General features: G+C 41.1%; 2 protein-coding genes across 3 annotated transcripts in view; both read right to left on the bottom strand.

Moving 5' to 3' along the window:
* The window catches only part of LOC106097671 (zinc finger protein 462), a 48,924-nt gene that overhangs the window by 25,962 nt on the left and 2,667 nt on the right, over positions 1-20,295 (bottom strand). For both annotated transcript variants that reach the window (XM_025897175.1, XM_025897176.1), the window contains exon 3: positions 11,137-12,715. In XM_025897175.1, coding sequence (XP_025752960.1) covers positions 11,137-12,715 — 1,579 coding nt within the window. The remainder of the gene's footprint in view (positions 1-11,136; positions 12,716-20,295) is intronic.
* LOC112841881 (uncharacterized) lies at positions 27-11,121 on the bottom strand. Its single transcript, XM_025897178.1, has 8 exons — positions 9,201-11,121; positions 8,848-9,113; positions 8,145-8,263; positions 7,644-7,775; positions 7,271-7,514; positions 6,478-6,620; positions 6,152-6,375; positions 27-3,890 (listed from the first exon to the last, which is right to left on the bottom strand). The coding sequence occupies exons 1-8, from the start codon at positions 11,115-11,117 to the stop codon at positions 303-305; spliced, it is 6,633 nt and encodes a 2,210-aa protein (XP_025752963.1). The 5' UTR covers positions 11,118-11,121; the 3' UTR covers positions 27-302.

Here is a 20,295-nt window from a genome sequence, read left to right as displayed (position 1 = left end):
TTGGTGTCGTTGCTCGTCTTCTGTGAGCATCTCAGATAATTTCTTTTTACCTTCATGCTCTTCCAGACAATCATCATCGTTCATCCCGTCGTGGTCACCAGGCGCCTGATCTTGGTGTCGTTGCTCGTCTTCTGTGAGCATCTCAGATAATTTCTTTTTACCTTCATGCTCTTCCAGACAATCATCATCCCTCATCCCGTCGTGGTCACCAGGCGCCTGATCTTGGTGTCGTTGCTCGTCTTCTGTGAGCATCTCAGATAATTTCGTTTTACCTTCATGCTCTTCCAGACAATCATCATCCCTCATCCCGTCGTGGTCACCAGGCGCCTGATCTTGGTGTCGTTGCTCGTCTTCTGTGAGCATCTCAGATAATTTCGTTTTACCTTCATGCTCTTCCAGACAATCATCATCCTCATCCCGTCGTGGTCACCAGGCGCCTGATCTTGGTGTCGTTGCTCGTCTTCTGTGAGCATCTCAGATAATTTCTTTTTACCTTCATGCTCTTCCAGACAATCATCATCCCTCATCCCGTCGTGGTCACCAGGCGCCTGATCTTGGTGTCGTTGCTCGTCTTCTGTGAGCATCTCAGATAATTTCTTTTTACCTTCATGCTCTTCCAGACAATCATCATCCCTCATCCCGTCGTGGTCACCAGGCGCCTGATCTTGGTGTCGTTGCTCGTCTTCTGTGAGCATCTCAGATAATTTCTTTTTACCTTCATGCTCTTCCAGACAATCATCATCCCTCATCCCGTCGTGGTCACCAGGCGCCTGATCTTGGTGTCGTTGCTCGTCTTCTGTGAGCATCTCAGATAATTTCTTTTTACCTTCATGCTCTTCCAGACAATCATCATCGTTCATCCCGTCGTGGTCACCAGGCGCCTGATCATGGTGTCGTTGCTCGTCTTCTGTGAGCATCTCAGATAATTTCGTTTTACCTTCATGCTCTTCCAGACAATCATCATCGTTCATCCCGTCGTGGTCACCAGGCGCCTGATCTTGGTGTCGTTGCTCGTCTTCTGTGAGCATCTCAGATAATTTCGTTTTACCTTCATGCTCTTCCAGACAATCATCATCGTTCATCCCGTCGTGGTCACCAGGCGCCTGATCTTGGTGTCGTTGCTCGTCTTCTGTGAGCATCTCAGATAATTTCTTTTTACCTTCATGCTCTTCCAGACAATCATCATCCCTCATCCCGTCGTGGTCACCAGGCGCCTGATCTTGGTGTCGTTGCTCGTCTTCTGTGAGCATCTCAGATAATTTCGTTTTACCTTCATGCTCTTCCAGACAATCATCATCCCTCATCCCGTCGTGGTCACCAGGCGCCTGATCTTGGTGTCGTTGCTCGTCTTCTGTGAGCATCTCAGATAATTTCTTTTTACCTTCATGCTCTTCCAGACAATCATCATCCCTCATCCCGTCGTGGTCACCAGGCGCCTGATCTTGGTGTCGTTGCTCGTCTTCTGTGAGCATCTCAGATAATTTCTTTTTACCTTCATGCTCTTCCAGACAATCATCATCCCTCATCCCGTCGTGGTCACCAGGCGCCTGATCTTGGTGTCGTTGCTCGTCTTCTGTGAGCATCTCAGATAATTTCTTTTTACCTTCATGCTCTTCCAGACAATCATCATCCCTCATCCCGTCGTGGTCACCAGGCGCCTGATCATGGTGTCGTTGCTCGTCTTCTGTGAGCATCTCAGATAATTTCGTTTTACCTTCATGCTCTTCCAGACAATCATCATCGTTCATCCCGTCGTGGTCACCAGGCGCCTGATCTTGGTGCCGTTGCTCGTCTTCTGTGAGCATCTCAGATAATTTCTTTTTACCTTCATGCTCTTCCAGACAATCATCATCGTTCATCCCGTCGTGGTCACCAGGCGCCTGATCTTGGTGCCGTTGCTCGTCTTCTGTGAGCATCTCAGATAATTTCGTTTTACCTTCATGCTCTTCCAGACAATCATCATCCCTCATCCCGTCGTGGTCACCAGGCGCCTGATCTTGGTGTCGTTGCTCGTCTTCTGTGAGCATCTCAGATAATTTCTTTTTACCTTCATGCTCTTCCAGACAATCATCATCCCTCATCCCGTCGTGGTCACCAGGCGCCTGATCATGGTGTCGTTGCTCGTCTTCTGTGAGCATCTCAGATAATTTCGTTTTACCTTCATGCTCTTCCAGACAATCATCATCCCTCATCCCGTCGTGGTCACCAGGCGCCTGATCTTGGTGTCGTTGCTCGTCTTCTGTGAGCATCTCAGATAATTTCTTTTTACCTTCATGCTCTTCCAGACAATCATCATCCCTCATCCCGTCGTGGTCACCAGGCGCCTGATCTTGGTGTCGTTGCTCGTCTTCTGTGAGCATCTCAGATAATTTCGTTTTACCTTCATGCTCTTCCAGACAATCATCATCCCTCATCCCGTCGTGGTCACCAGGCGCCTGATCATGGTGTCGTTGCTCGTCTTCTGTGAGCATCTCAGATAATTTCGTTTTACCTTCATGCTCTTCCAGACAATCATCATCGTTCATCCCGTCGTGGTCACCAGGCGCCTGATCTTGGTGCCGTTGCTCGTCTTCTGTGAGCATCTCAGATAATTTCTTTTTACCTTCATGCTCTTCCAGACAATCATCATCGTTCATCCCGTCGTGGTCACCAGGCGCCTGATCTTGGTGCCGTTGCTGGTCTTCTGTGAGCATCTCAGATAATTTCTTTTTACCTTCATGCTCTTCCAGACAATCATCATCCCTCATCCCGTCGTGGTCACCAGGCGCCTGATCTTGGTGCCGTTGCTCGTCTTCTGTGAGCATCTCAGATAATTTCTTTTTACCTTCATGCTCTTCCAGACAATCATCATCCCTCATCCCGTCGTGGTCACCAGGCGCCTGATCTTGGTGCCGTTGCTCGTCTTCTGTGAGCATCTCAGATAATTTCTTTTTACCTTCATGCTCTTCCAGACAATCATCATCCCTCATCCCGTCGTGGTCACCAGGCGCCTGATCTTGGTGTCGTTGCTCGTCTTCTGTGAGCATCTCAGATAATTTCTTTTTACCTTCATGCTCTTCCAGACAATCATCATCGTTCATCCCGTCGTGGTCACCAGGCGCCTGATCTTGGTGCCGTTGCTCGTCTTCTGTGAGCATCTCAGATAATTTCGTTTTACCTTCATGCTCTTCCAGACAATCATCATCCCTCATCCCGTCGTGGTCACCAGGCGCCTGATCTTGGTGTCGTTGCTCGTCTTCTGTGAGCATCTCAGATTCTTCGTTCTGCTTCTGCTCGAAAGGACCTTTCTCTTCTTCCTCCTTGAAGCATGCTTTAACGTCTTGCTTTTGAGCTGGTGTTTCTTCATCCACTTTGAAATCATTTCCTGTCTCCGCTTGTTGTTTGTCTCCACATTCTGTGAACTTAGGTTGGGTTTGGTTTTCATTTGTCTGCCTCTCTTCCTCTGGACCGCCACAATCCTCACATGGGGTATCTGTAATTTTCACTTCTGCAACACTTTGTTCCACATTTCCTGTCTCCTGTTCTCTTGCAGTCTCTAGAAGCACAATCTCTGCTTGTTCTTGCAGCTCTTGTTGGACAGTAGAGTTTGGTTTTGCATTCTCATGTTGAATGTCTGATTCAGAAGTCTCGCCAGGACTTTCTCCATTGCTTTCCTGGCATTCCCTCATCTGGAGTGCACTTTTCTCTGTGGTATAGTTTTCTTCCAGGTTCTCAGCTTGTGGAACCTCATCACAGTCTGCAAAAAAGTCCTCCATTTCTACATCTTCCGTCTCCTTATCGAGCTGGTCCATGTTAGACAAATGTTCCTCTTCTGTTACTGGCACATTACCAACGCTTGGCTCCAGCTGATCAAGGCTCACCTGACCCACAAGTTCATGATTCCTCACGACCTGCATAGACAGAATCAAAGTCCAAATTATGATACACTTTTCCAACACATTATATTGGGGTGGGGGTGGGGCACTGATGATGTAGAAGCCTCAAAAACTCATTTATCCAATATAATACACTTGGAGTTATGGGGTTGAGATAAGACTCCCAGTCCTATAGAAGTTTATGGGAAGACAGACATGACATGGTAAACACTTTCCTTGTGAGTTTATAGGCTTAGTCACTGATTTTGGAAGCATACTGAATACTGAATACTGAATAAAACATTACTACAACTATTTTGCAAATCATGTTTAAATTGCTTAAAAATGTTGGATTATCTTTTGTCTGCTTACTGCATAGAGATAGCAGTTTCACAGTCAGCCCCTCTCCTTCTCAGCACATCTTATTCTTTGAAATAGGAGTGGGCGCAATGTTCCCTCTAATATTTCATGTGTCTGAGCGAACACACAAACTCCCTGAGCGATCCCTTGGACCACTGTGAGCGACATCAGACGTGTGCACTGTGGTCACGCCAGCATCTAATCCATCCAAGTTACATGGTTTATTAAAATAATCAAATTACAGCATTTACATTTATGTTAGACTACTTTTAATTAACTGCTTTAGCCCACTTACAATGAAAATAAAAAAAAAATCTAGTCATTGACCTGTGTAGTATGTTAACACTATTGGAAGTAAAAATAACTTGAACTCCAATTTTGAAAACACAACTTTCTTTTTTTAATTATTTTTTTATAAGGCTCTGACTTATTATGAGTCTGTGGTCTGGGAGAGAGTCCTGTAACTCTCTGTCTGCAAAACAGTATATAATGACCAATGTTGGGCAATTAATTATATAGTTACTTCTTCAAAAAAGTAACTCAGTTTGGCAAACAACAAAGTTTTTTGCAGCTATTTTTTTTTAATGCAGCCAAGGCATTTTTAAATAAACATTTCAAACTATTTGCAGAACAATCAGCTGTTCTGCATCAAATATGAAGCTGGAAGCTAGCAAGCAAAATTCCTGCTAACTTCTAACTTCATTAAATTTAATAGATTCTGTTTTCATGGATGCCTGGATGTTAAACTTAATTGTTACACCTGGTAGAGCAGAAACGCTGATCATTTTATTAAAGATGAAAGAATTGAGACAGTTTGTAACTCTCAGTGATGCTGCAGTGTTTGTTTGACTTTGGGACCTAAAGTGGACGGAGTTTTGGATTACTCCGCAACGCTCCTGACTACGGCAGCCGTAATGCTCCGGCAATCCATCAAGCGGTGCGCTTTCATAGCTCTCCAAAGTGGTACTAAAACATTTTTTGATTTCTGCACGCTGTGTAACACAAAATCGGTTTGAGGTCAGTAAGCACAACCACAATTCATACATAAGGCACACTGTCGATTTTTGAGAAAATTAAAGGATTTTAAGTGTGCCTTATAGTGTGTAAAATACGTTATACAGAAGAAAAGAATATATCGTGATATATATCGTTACCGCACATGCTTCAAATTATACCGTGATATGGATTTTAGGCCATATCGCCCAGCCCTACTTTGAAACTAATATGGTTGTGGTGAAAATGCTAATCTTGGGGCATCAAAACACAATTTCAGAAACCAACAGATGATGTCACAGTAGTTGTCCATGTCCATCTTTGACATTACCTATGGTTTAATCCCTGTAAATGTAGCACTTTTTAATAGCCAAGGAAATGGGGTAGGATATGCACTGCATCACTCCATTAGGTGCAACCTTAATCAATATTAAACAGATTTGTGGCAAAGTTTTTGGACTACAAAAACATTCAGACTAAAGGAATCAAATGTCCAGTGCCAATGTCTCCGTAGCATTATGTGAATAAAACCATTCTTTTGCAAAAGTAAGTCCACTGCCTATATGTAGCTTGTGAAAGTGATGCAGTGCTACTAAAGAAGATGCATGGTTGACATTTAAAAATGTCATTCTGATGAATTCTTTATGTTCATTTTTATATCTATTCATATTTTTAGGATGTATGCTCCCACTCTCTTTCGTTGGCTACTTTCAAAAATCAGACATGTTGACGTCTGACATCTAATTGCTGCTTACACTTTTTAAAGGCTTAAATAACTTTGATTCTTCATTCAACTTTATTTTCTCTTGATTTTCTAAATCTTCATGGTTATGACAGCAGTGTGTAGAACAAAAGCACCGTCCGCCCATCAGTTAAAGAGAATACCTTTTTTGACCCAAAGGAATTCCAAGGATGCACAGAAGGCTTTAGAGAGAAATCCTCACCTGATGCTTATCGCTCAGGTGTGCCTCCAAATCACTCAGCTGGGTGCAGTCGAAATAGCACAGCCGACACTTGTAGGGTTTGATGTCATCGTGCCTCATCATGTGCAAACGCAGGTTTTCTGGGCTGCCACTGGTGAAAGTACATTTGTGACAGCGGAAGATGATGCCTTGAAGGTAACGTGACAGTTTGGGGCGACGAACCTCTATTGGCACTAGACGTCCCTCTGAAAAGAAAAAAAAAGGAAAAAAGGGAATGCTTATGTGACAGCGTCAGGTATCAGAAAGCACAACACGTTCCTACAAATCCTGCAAATACTCCAACATACCACGATGCAAGACGATGTGATCAATCATGTTGTTCTTGTTCTTAGTTTGGTACAGACAGAAAGGGCAGCAGAGGTCCTTCTGATGAGTAGGCTTTGACTGGCAGGTAGAGTGACCCGTCTCCATGTGCATTTCCAGAGTTTTCCTAATGACAACAGGAGAAATCAGTGATGACATTGCAAATCTGTCAGTGTTTGGTGACAACTCGTGTTGAGTAATGAGTAAAAATGACAAATTCAAGATGTCTGTCAAGTCAAATACCTCATAAAACTCATCCAAGTTATTTCCATACATCTAAAATGATTGACAACAATGTCTAAATCTGAATAAAAGAAGCTTCTTCTTCAAACAGCAGATAGTGCGGCATATTTGATTTAGCACACTTTTATGCCAGGTTCTCTTCCCGATGCCACCCCAAAGGGATTTGTGTCTCCTCCTTGAGGCAAACCAGGAATGCATTATGTCACCTGACCATAGAAACTAGTCAGATCCTGCACATCTGTGATGATGCAGAATTAAAAGTATCAATTATTACTCATACTAAATGCAAATGCAAGATTAAATGCAAGATTTAAAACAAATGTGAAAACGAATATTTACATAAAAATATTTTCCAAGTTTTCAATCCCAGAATATCACTTGTGTACATTTTCCATTTTTGAAAACAAAAGCTAAATAGTTGAAGCTAAGTAGTACAATTTGCAGATTTTTAGTAACACACTAAATTTTATTAAAGAAAAAAAAAGCCAAAAATCTTTTGTACACACAAAATTACAAACTCTTGCAGCACCTTACCTTAAACCTGTGAAAAAGTTGCAGTCTTTACATCTGAGGATTTTCTTTCCATGCCAATTTAGGCAGTGCCGCCGGATACTAGACAGGTGTCCAGTGCTGAAATTGCAGAACTCACAGTGAAGCACGCTGTTCTCAGGTAATTTTGATAGTTGCATGTTCACTTTAGATTTGATGCTGCTCTGTGCCATCATGGTGTAGTGGTTTAACTGGCGCCGCACATCTGGGGGCTCCAAGTACAGAGATCCTGTCAAAGTTTCAAGGAGCCACAGTCTGTCAGTACTGCTACAAAACCAGAAACTGTTTGTTTTATGAAAACCAAGACCAAGTTTAACAACAACAAAAAAAAAAAACACACACAAAAAAACCAACTTGCCTTTAATAAGTTCACGTCCCTCATCAATTTCAGGCAAGCTATTCATTTTCTCTGATGAATTAGAGAACTCCTTATCAAACCTCTCTTCACTCTCATCTTTGTCTTCAGTCTCAGCTGCACCCATGATGAGATCTAGGCATTCACCAATAGAATAACCAAATGAAAAATGAAAGACATAAACGCAGACATAAAGCCACACGAAATCTCTCAAACCCCTTCTTGTGAAATTTGTCGCTGTCTTTAAAACTAAGCCAAAACCATCCCAGTCTGAACAGTTACAGTCAGCTTCTAATATAAAATGCACCTGTGACAACTCATTAACTTGACCAAATCCAGCTTACAGAAAACGTAAGCTAATAATCTACAACAGCTTATTTTAATTAAAAGACTAATTTTAAAAATTCTGGTGATTTTGAAAACCATGTCAGCAGATCAAAGTCAATGCGTTTGACACTTAATGCTCCTAAGATACCACTGGTGATGTTACGAATGAGTTCTTACCACGATGCTTTTTCATAAAATGACTCCTCCAGAGGCCAAAGACTGTTGTCCGATAGGTACAGCAACTACACTGAAAAGATCTCAGAGTTCCAGATTTGTGGATGAGATATTTGCTAATGCTGGTGAGATAAAAAGAAAAAAAAAAGGTTCACAATCATTCAACTCTCACAGAAAAATACAGCTTGGGGTGTTTGGGACTTGCTTTAACGAATAAAGTAATCAAAATTCAATTTTAACAAGCCTGCGAAAGACACATTAGTCAAACAGAGAGTAGATGAAGTAACTCCTAAAATCTGTAAAGGAGGTATCATTTCTCTACTTTGGTTCTCTTGTCAGAAAGCCATTGGTTCTATTCATGAGGAAATGGTCTTCTTGTGAAGTTTGAAGTTATACAGGAGTGGATAGAGGTGGAATTGAGGAAAGCGGGAAAGGGGAGTCTAACTTTTTATTTAACCAGGAAGTGAAAATCTTGAGATAAAGAAGCTTTTCTGCAAAGGTTTTCCAATACCCAGATAGGCACTGTACTTTTTCAGACTAAACAAGACCACCTGGTAAAATTTCCATGTTACTTTTTAAGTGAGCCCACAAAAAAAAAGCGTGGCAAATTGGGATGACTGCTTTAATATACGAGCCTAAATTTAGCCATTATTAATACTTCTTTTTAGTTTAGTTTTTAACAATAAAAAAAGCCCAAAGTTCTTACTTGTGTTTTAATCCAGATGTGGAGCTATTGTCCAGTTTCTTGATGGCTGCCAGGGCTGCGTGGCTGTGCTCATGTGAATGCAAGCCTTTCAATGACATAAACATCCGGCCGCACTGTTTACACGTGTGTTTGTCTTCATTCGATTCTAGTTCTGGCTGCTGTACATCAGAGAGTTCTGATGTAGCGGCGCTCGGCACTGGTGTCCCGTTCCAACGATTAACCTCGTTCACAGTTTCCAATGTGGCCGTTTCGTCTTGCCTGCAGGGCTGGAAATAATCACAGTAATGGTCAAATAACACGAGTAGATCAGAAGACAAAGAACGTAGACAGGAATTACAACAGCGTCAACTTACCTTGCTGGATTCTTGCTCTATTGTTGTGCTAACAAGCGACTCCTTTCTCTGCGCAGCCTTGGCCATCTCTAGCATCCTTGCTCTGTGGTGATCCATGTGATAACACACCTTTCTAATCCCAATTAATTGTGTGTTGCAGTGGTCACATTTGTAAACCCCTGTGGTTTTCTTTTTCGGCGATCCTAGTGACAACACAGTGAAGTCCAACTTCCACTCTGAGCGGTGAAAAGTACTATAGTGGTCAATGAGCAGCTGCGATGACTTGAATGTTAAGTCCGGACATTTCAAACATTTAACCTTTGTGCTGTTGCCTGATTTAAGTACGTTATATTTCTCAAGAAGTTTGTAAATACTGACTGCATCCAATTTGTGAGTATTTTTGTAGTGGCACTGGAGGTATTTTCGATTCGCTCCTTTATAGGTGCACATCTGGCACTTGTACAACTGTTTGTTGCTGCGGACTCCGGACAGCAAAGTTGACGGGCATGCATCAGGAGTTTCCGTTTGTGAAGCCTGTCTACTTTTCGCAATGCTTACTTTTCTCGAAGTTTTGTTTTTCACAGAGGCATTCTTCTGTGCTGAGCCCTGAGATGTGTGAACCGGCTGGCTTTCAGTGTCAGTGTGCTCATACACTTCTGTATCATGATGAACCTTCTTACGGTGAGCATTGAGTTTTCTCAGTGATCCATGGATTTGTGAACATTTTTTACACAAGTACCCTCTTTCATTAGAACCTTTTCCTAAAGTACATTTGACCATGTTTGATGCAAAGACTTCGTCTGTCTCAAGTTCATCTGCCCGGACTACAATTGCTGGATGCTTCATTTGACAGTGAGCAAGGGTCGCGTGGTAGCTAGCATTCACATATGGACACTTTGGACACTTGTAGATCAAGAGGCTTTCTTCTGCCGTTATGCTAGACTTAAACTTCTCATGCAGACGTTTTTGGAGCTGCTTTTTTGGTTTTTGGAGCTGCTTTTTTGGTTTTTGGAGCTGCTTTTTTGAATTTTGGAGCTGCTTTTTTGAATTTTGGAGCTGCTTTTTTGGTTTTTGGAGCTGCTTTTTTGGTTTTTGTTCTTGTTCATGTTCATGTTCATATTTTTCGATTACAGCTTCCGGGTGTTTCAATCCACAGTGAACGTGGAGACCGTGTTTGCTATTAAAATTTGCAGAGCAGTAAAGGCACTTGAACACTGTGGAGGACGCCCGTAATTTACCAAACTGGTAGGAGTCAGATGAGCCACGTCTGTCACTTTGGTCTTCCACCCGCCAGCTTGCGTTTGCTTTCTTGGCAAGTTTTGCACTCAAAGGATGAACAATTCTGTAATGGTGTGCCAGATCTGACAATGACTTACTTTTAAAAGAGCATCTTTTGCAAGATATACCAGCTCTATTTTGTCCAGATCTTTGGGATAGCAATCTGTTTTCAGTGTCATTGCCTTCACTCTGCTCTAGGTTAGGCTTCTTCTTTTTAGGAGGGACCATTCCAGGACCGGCATATAACTGAGTACTTACATACTCAACGCAGGGGACACGTGCTGGGTGGCGTTCCTGGTAGTGCTCATAAACTACTGCAGCTTTTTCATGTCTGAAAACACAGAATTCACAATGATACCCAGGCTCTAATGATCCTTGTCTAAAATAATATCTTAAAATATCTGTGAATGTACGGTTTACTTTGTGAGTTTTGCTTAAATGCTTCTTCAGAGCATATATCACACCAGTTTTGTATCCGCACATGTAACAGTTCAGGGACCTCTTTGTCTGTGGGGTTTTCACTGAGGATGTTGCTGAAATGACCAAAGATTTTGAATGCCTCTTTGTTTTTTTCTTTTTCTTGTTCATTTTCATCTTGAGGATTTCCTGAGCAGCTTCTTCATTTTGAGTGGATGTTAGAGGAGATTTCTCAGATGTCATCGTCAATGCTGCATGTGATGTGGCACAAGCTGACTGTTTGATTTTATCTAATGTGATTACTTCATCTGGGTGGCTTTTTTGGTAGTGAACATGCATAACAACAACTGACTTGTGACTAAACATGCATTTCTGGCATTTATACAAGGCCAGGTCTGCACTTTCAGAGGAAGAATTTTGGGATGTATGGGCACACTCAGGAGATATACCTCCTGATTTTTCTAGACTCAGCTGAGACGATTCCTCTTGGCATTCAGATACTGAATATCTGCAGAACAATAAGGAATTCTCCACTTCATATGTTGCATGCTTTGCCTTGTAATGTTCTTTCAAGGACTTCAATAGATTGGTAGTAAATTTACAAAGAAAGCATTTGAAAACCAAACTGAGGCCACATGATTTCATGGCAAATACATCTGGGGCATCTGGATGATTTTCCAAGTAGTGGCTCTTAAGGTCAACTGTGCTTAAAAACTCAACTGGACACTCCAAACAACGAAAGGTGGCACTGTGATCACTTGCGTCTTGAATGTAGACAGAATTGTATCTGATGTAAGGGTGGTCACTTTGATAATGGGCAGAAATTCGCCTGATGCCAACGTCACTGTAGTCACTGTAGTCACAATGTTTACAAGAATACACTTTTGGCGCGTCTGCCTCGTCTTCATCTTCGCTGAGTTCAAGTGAAAACTCGTTGCTGCTGGATGACTGCTGTCTACTTTCATTTTCTTTTTCCGTGAGCATCTCTTCGTTATCCAACTTGGCTTTTTTGGCAGGATGACCTTTTGAACTTTTACCACTGGATCTCTTCACAGCACTGCCAGGAACAGTTTCTTTTCTGAATTGTTCCGGAGTTTTAGATGGTGTCAAATCAGTAGTCAAGTCAGTGTGCAAAAAAGGGTACGACTTACTTCCGGTGATATCTATCACAGACTTTGCTGTGACTTTAAACACACCACTACTGTTTGGACAGGAGCTTGAAGGAGATTCCTGCAAAATTATAGTTTCTTTGGTGCCATCAGCTAATTTTGCATCAGTCATTGTATTTGATCCAGATGACACTGAGAAGTACTTAGTAATGGTTTGCAATGGCCTCTTGTAGGTTTTCAGGTCCTTTAACGTGCATTTCATTTCTGAGGTAGAAATATCTGAAAGAACTGACGGATCCTCCGATGTTCCTGCAGCTTCATTCTTCTGGTTTGCTGAAATGACACTAAAAGTGCTGTCGAGGTTTTCTGAAATGATGACACCTCCTGACACGTTAGGATTTTCTGAAGTTTTGTGACACAGTTCCTCGTGTTCACTTAAACCATCCCAACTACAAGCTTTAAAATCACAGCTCTGGCATTTAAAATGATCTCCTGAACTGCTGCTGCTGTTCTCTGTGTTGGCTTTGTCAGTCCCAGGGTATAATCCAGCCTCTCTGAGAGAAGTATCTGTATTGAGGCCATGCACCTTGTTGAGGTGTTCAAAAAGGTACACCTTGGATTTGAAGATCAACACACAGTGACTACAATGGAAAGCCTTGACTTGGGATTCTTCAGTGACTGCTTGGCTGGTGACTTGCTTGTTGTGGCCAGAGGTGGAGCACTCCACTGTATCTGAGGGGGCAGGCAACAGACCAGTATAGATCAGCATAGGTCAGTATCTATTCACAAAGACATTGCATACCTCTGTGGCTACGTCCACACGTACCCGGGTATTTTTGAAAATGCAGATTTTTCTATGCGTTTACACCCTTCGTCCACACGTAAACGGCGTTTTCGGTCACTGAAAACGGAGATTTCTAAAAACGCCTGCCAGGGTGGATATTTTCGAAAACTACGTTTTTGCATTTATGTGTGGACGAGAAAAACGGAGAAAACGCAGCGTCAAAGGTGTGCGCCTTTTTGACGTCACACTGTGCGCCATGTTATTGTTTCGGTGAAATGAATTTCTACAATACTGTTACTGTTAATTGTACTCTCTGCAATGTTTAAATGCTTACATATACACACATAGTTACTGTCCCTCCACACATAGGACTCGGTTCTGCTTCTATGCCCCATCTTTGGCTGTGTCCCAATTCAGGGTATGCACGCTTGAAGTACGCATTTCAAGTGCGAGTACGTCACCGCCACGCGACGACGGCTGTCCCAATTCAAAGTGTACTTCTTTTTTTTTTTTTTTTTTTTTAATTCATATTTTAAATGGACAGAAACATTAACAAATATACAACAGGAATAATCATACTGTCAGTTCTCTGTCCGCTTCTTAACAACAACCAACAAATAAAGACTAACAATAACTAAAGACAAACAAACAAACAAAAAACAAAACAATAACAAAAAACCAAAAAACAAACAAAAAAAACAAAACAAAAAAACAAAAACTCCAGGAGAAACAAAAAGATAAACCGCCTCCTGGGAAACATCAACAAAAACAAAATCAATGGGGGCTAAACCCCCGGGTGCCAAAAAAAAAATAAGACATAACCTTGACCACTGATAACATTAGACAATTTCTTCCCTCTGCTGACTTTCAAAGTAAAAGAACAACAACCAGAATATCAACGACACATGAACCCCCCCCCAAAAAAAACCACTTATCACAATATCTAAGAGACATTGTCGATATACAACAAAAAAGGACCCCAAACCTGCTCAAAAATATCTTCTCTCCCCTTAATTCTGTACATAACCCGTTCATATGATGCCATCTTAGACATTTGTTCAGTCCATTCCCTGAGAGAACAGGGGCTGGATGACTTCCAGTGCCTCAGTATTATCCTGCATCCTGTTATGAAAGCCAGACGCATCCACAGTCTCTGTTTTTTTGAAAGAATACTGTTGTCAGGTAACAGGCCCAGGACACATACAGCTGGAGACTTAGAGAGATTAAGTTTAAAAATATCATTCACCAAGTTAATGATCCCATCCCACAAATAATCATTTTTCCGACATGTGTACAACATATGAACTAGAGTCCCGGCTTCCTCCTGACATTTCCAACAGGTGTCATTATCCACAAGCTTCAGCCTGACTAATTTACTGGGAGTCCAGTAATTTCTGTGAAGCAACTTGTACTGGATAAGTTGAGACTGTGTTTCAGGTGAGCAAACATACCATGATGAAACCAGCTGCTTCCAAGTGTCCTCTAAAATCTGGATACCCAGATCCTTCTCCCAACACTGCCTCAATCCCCCCAAATTGGGAGAGTGCGCCTCTCTGAACATCCCATAAAATTTGGATGCCCTGATTCTATTAATGCCAGGAGCTGCAAACATCTCCTGAATACTAGATGGAGGGTCTGGGTTATTATTCAAAATGGTTTTAATACAGTGTCTTATTTGAAAAAACCTCCAAATTTCCCTTGGATCCAGATTAAATTCTCGTCTGATTTCTGCAAACGATTTCATGCCAGTCTGCCCAAATAAATCCCCCACCTGATTGATACCTGTCCTAGCCCAAGCCTCCCACCTGACTGGTTTCTTACCAATTAATATTTTCTTATTATGCCAGATAGAGGCTCTAGAGGTTAGATAAGGGCTAACGTTGATATATTGGTGAGCTCTAGACCAGGTCTCTTGCATGAAAGCCAATACAGGATCTTTAAACGGTACTGGTCTTCCCTTCTGAGTGAGGAAGGCCTCTAAAGACGAAGGAGCCACAAGACTTTCCTCAATCGCAACCCATGAAGGCTTCTCCGTAAGGGAATTGTATATCTTAACTAACTGAGAGAGGGAGAAAGCATAGTGATACCAAACCATCTTGGACAATGCCAACCCGCCATTATCTTTTGGAGCATATAATTTGGACCGATTAAAAGATGGCTTTTTGCCTGCCCACACAAAACCCTCCACACATGTATTATAAAGCTTTAACAAATTATGTGGGACTGCTATCGGTAACATGTGAAGAAGGTACTGAAGTTTAGGGGCAATAATCATCTTCACCAAATTAATTCTGCCCAAAAGGGACAGATTTATTTTAGCCCAATTCTGCAACAACGGACGAATGTTTTCAATCACTGGGGAGATATTTACTTGCATTATGTTGTCTAAACCAGGGGTCAGTTTAATCCCCAAGTAAGTCAAACCCTCGGGCATCCACTTGAACTGCCATGAGCTCCTCGTAACTGGAGGACACAATTTAGAAATGGGCATAACTTCCGACTTAGACCAATTTATGGTGTAGCCAGACATTACAGAAAAGGAATCAATAATTGAGGAAATTGCAGGAACGGCCTGTTCTGGGTTACTTGAGATCAGTAAAATGTCATCTGCATACAAAAAAATTTTATGTTCTTCTTGACCCATATCCACCCCTCTAATTTGCTTACATTCACGTAATGCAATAGCCAAAGGCTCCAAAAACAGGGCGAAAATGAGTGGTGATAAGGGTGAACCTTGTCTAGTACCCCGACTTAACGAAAAGGAGGGTGACATTATCCCATTGGTAGTAACTGTAGCCATTGGATCTGTGTATACCACCTGAATCCACTGCCTAAAAATGGGACCAAAACCGAATCTCTTCAACGTATAAAACAGAAAGGGGTACTCAACTTTATCGAAGGCCTTCTCTGCGTCTAAGGAAAATGCGACGACAGGGTCTAAATTAGTCCTGCTCTTCCAGAATATGTGCAATAACCTACGTAAATTATCTGCAGAACTTCTATTTTTCACAAAACCGACCTGATCCCTATGAACCAAACAAGGAAGAACTTTCTCAAGCCTAAAAGCTAATATCTTGGAAATAATCTTTTCGTCCACATTAATTAATGAAATTGGGCGGTAATTCCCACAATACTGTGGGTCTTTCCCTTTTTTATGTAATAACGTGATCACTGCCGATCGCATACTAAATGGTAGTCTCCCTCTTTGAAATGCATCTTGATATACCGACAGTAGTCTTGGAGCTAATTCACCCACAAACACCTTATAAAAATCTGATGGAAATCCATCATTGCCTGGAGATTTGCCCAAACTAAGACTGCCAATTGCCTGCTTAACTTCAATTAGTGTAATCTTACCTTCTAATACAGTTCTTTGGTCTTCAGACAGGCTGGGAATTTTAATAGAAGAAAAGAAATCTGACAGCCTCTGTTCCTCCACCAATCCATTGGAGGTGTAAAGCTCCTGATAAAATTTAGTAAAGGCGTCATTAATTTCTTTTTTATTCAAAGTGTACTTCAAATGCATACTCCAAATGCGCCGTCGATTTCCCCAAATATCAAGCGTGGTCCGGTGCACGCTTCGTGGCCCCATATATCCCACAATCCATAGCGCGGCGGTGGGTGTGGATAATTTTGCCGCAAAATACGGCAGAAGGGAGCGGCCGAAGAGTGAACTGTCAAAAGTAAGTACTGAATATGATGTCACTTATTCATGTGCGAATGTTTAAGAACATTAAAACATTACTGTTGGCCACATGTCGGCAAAGTTATGTGACATTAGTGATGTTTGTACTTTCAGCGTTAACTTGGTTTTAAAGCTTCTATTTCTAAATATATATATAGTTGACCTTAATCTTACAGAGAATGTGATGATTTTATCGATTAAAGTCAGTCATATATCCACAAACACAACAAGCTGAAAGTCAGTGATGCTGCTCGGTTTGCAGTCCTGAATATCACGGCACAAGCAGGATTCACTGCACTGTTAATGTTAGCTATGTTATATTGCTGCCTCTGTTCGGTGGTGTCGCCAAACGGACTTTAACGTGTGTTTGAATGAGCTGACGGTTCACTCGTTAAGCTGAAAGAAAGATGCTGTAATCACAGGAGTCACACATGTGTCCACTGTACCATCTGGGAACTCTTCTTGTTTAGCACTCGTAATAACACAAACACTAAATCCTCCTTCTCTTGTGCTGTTTTGTAGCAGTGTGTACACCTGAGACTGTCACCTGTCTGTCTGTCCTGCACTCTCTCTCTGTTTCTTTCTCTCTGATTGTGGAATAAAAGTATGAACATGTATTTATAAGTTACACTTGTGTTTGAATCCTGCAGCTTATCACACATTTGATTTCCATGTGTGACAACTGCAAGTGTCCAGAGTGAGGACAGTCTGAGGGACCCACTGCTGCACATCATCTGTGAGGCTTTGCACCCCTGATGATCCACCAGGACAAACTCAGCAGTGTGTGAGGAAGAGGAGGAGGAAGAGCCAGCAGCAGCTGACAGATGGAGAGAATAGACAGACTGTTCCCTGTTTGTGAAGGACTGCTAGGAAAGTTTAACATAACTAATTGTCTGTCCTGAATCAGTCTTATTAGGTAATGTTCAAATAATGTTATCATTCCAGTGTTTTCAGTGTGGGAGAAAGTACTCAGGGCCTTCAAGTTACACACTATGAAAGGCAGCAACAAGTTTAATATTCAGAAACCTAAAGTATGTATCAGCAGCAGAATGGAGCTAAAAATAAATGTTTTTTTCAGTTCTATGAAGCTTTGAGTATTTTGGATTAGTAGCACTGCTGTGTTTGTTGCATCATTTTGCTGTAATTGTTTATATGCTTTATATATTCTGAGGTAAGTTGATCTATAGTGTTACATCATATTCTATAAGGATGTTATGTGTTTGTATACTTTCTGCCCAGTTTGACCCATTTAGCAGAAGTCAGCCTGTTTAAGGCTCTGATATCTATTCTGTGTGACTTAAAGCAGTTATGACATGCTCTGATTTTCTCACTCAATAAAGGAATATTTAATATATCAGTCTACTCTTCATTCTATCAGAAACAGTTATCACAGCTTGTACATTTTCTTTTTACACATATATATATAAGCATTGAGCCAAATTTAGTAATGCCAACTAGGGCTGCTCGATTATGGCAAAAATGATGATCACGATTATTTTCACTGAAATTGAGATCTCGATTATTTGACGATATTTATTTAACAACAACAATGTATTGAATAATGGCTTTAAAGATTGTCAAAAAATAATACAAAATAGTGTGCAAATACTGATTACAGTGCAAATGTTTGCAATATAAAAAATAAATGAAAAATGTAAACATCTATGTTTAGTGAACTTCAAAATACTGCACAATATTTGATCCACGTCTGACTCCGCGAACCCATAATGTTTCCACCAATGTTCCCTCAAATATTTCATGTGTCTGAACGAACACACAAACTCTCTGAGCGATCCCTTGGACCACTGTGAGCGACATCAGACGTGTGCACTGTGGTCACGCTAGCATCTAATCCATCCAAGTTACATGGTTTATTAAAATAATTAAATTACAGCATTTACATTTATGTTAGACTACTTTTAATTAACTGCTTTAGCCCACTTACAATGAAAATTTAAAAAATCTTGTTCATGACCTGTGTAGTATGTTAACACTATTGGAAGTAAAAATAACTTGAACTCCAATTTTGAAAACGCAACTTTCTTTCTTTTTTTTTTTCATAAAGCTCTGACTTGTATTATGAGTCTGTGGTCTGGGAGAGTCCTATAACTCTCTGTCTGTAAAATACAGTATATAATGACCAATGTTGGGCAATTAATTATATAGTTACTACTTCAAATAACTAACTCAGTTTGGCAAACAACAAAGTTTTTTGCAGCTATTTATTTTTTTTAATGCAGCCAAGGCGTTTTTTAAATAAACATTTCAAACCATTTGCAGAACAATCAGCTGTTCTGCATCAAATATGATGCCACACAAATTATTTGTGCCACTCCAAAAAATAATTTCTGTCCACTATTATGAGATAAAGGAGAACAACAGCCTGATACCTGCAGGCCTGACAACAGGAGATGTATCACTCCTGTAACATTCAGCAGCCGCCTCATTGTTCTGACACACACAACAAAACTATTGACTACACTTAGGGCTGTGCGATATGACCAAAATCTCATATCCCGATATTAAGACATCTATCGTCCGATAACGATATAAATCACAAAAATGTAACATTTTCTGTAAATTCTGTGAATGTTGGGCAGCTCGACTTGCGTGAAGTGTTTCCAGCTGGGTGTCGCGTACCTGGAGTCCAGTGTTTTAACTGATGCATGAAACGATACATTTTTAGACATAGGTTGTAACAGCCGCCGTTTTCTTTGTGAGTATTTATTACACAGTGTGCTGCGGGGAAAAGCCTGTTCTAACGTTTGAGTCTAAGGTTTATTTTTTAGCACCTGACGGCTCTTTTTTACTTCTCATCCGTAAATACTCTGAATCTTTCACGTGATTCAGTTTATTTTGAAAAGTCTCAACAGGATCTTGAGTTTAATTGTGAAAGGTTTATGTGGAAAATAAACAAGCGGACACGAGGTGGTTTTACCGTCGTTGTTGCTAACGACAACGCATAAAAACAAGCGCTTGTCCGTCTGTAGTGTGGTTATATTAAATATAAGAGAAAGAGAGAACTTTAGGAAATTAATATAGCCACTACAGTGACCATCAAAATAATGAAAAAATATTGCCGTAAACAGTTTATTTTGCGACACCACGAAACAAACGATAGCGTAAAATGAAACGATAGACGTTTTTATATCGTCATCCGATATATATCGTTATATCGAACAGCCCTAACTACACTACACACTAACTACACAAGATTTGCGCTAAACGTCTCAAATCTCTCACATCTCAGAACACCGCCGTCACTCCTAAAACTTTCCCCGTTTCTTAACAACTAGATGCCACGTTGCCATATCATTTTTTGATTGGTCGACACGGTACTTTTTTCGACCAATAGGAAAGGGTGGGGGGTTTTGTTTTGTTTTTGCTCACAGGCGGAGAGTGCTTTCGAGCCGTTTTCCTTATAAAACGCCGTTTTTACCGTTTCTTCCCGCAGTAAATATAAACAACGACAGTATTCAGGAAGAAAACCAAACATTGCATATATTTTTTATCATAACTCTGGTTTTACGTGGCCTATCAACACAATTTAAAAACTGGTATAAAGTCCACACTTTTTCCGTCAATTGTTCCGTCTGTCCTGCTCACATCTCCAATGGTTGTACACGTTGTCATTAATGTGGCTTCACTGCACATCAGCCACACCGCTTTGCTAGCTAAAACACCGGTGTCGGCACACAAGGACGCTGTTATAGCCTGTCAACAACGTTGATTGGCTGCGTATATACGAATGTGAATCGCATTATTGGCTGGACTATAGGATAAGGTGGCATCGTTCTAATCCCATACAGGAGCAGCCAGTCACTTACTGACTAACACTGCAAA

The sequence above is a fragment of the Oreochromis niloticus genome, linkage group LG12 (assembly GCF_001858045.2).
Source record: "Oreochromis niloticus isolate F11D_XX linkage group LG12, O_niloticus_UMD_NMBU, whole genome shotgun sequence".
NCBI lineage: Eukaryota > Metazoa > Chordata > Actinopteri > Cichliformes > Cichlidae > Oreochromis > Oreochromis niloticus.
The sequence above is the reverse complement of the archived record's forward strand: the minus strand, read 5'-3'. Positions and strand labels throughout refer to the sequence as shown.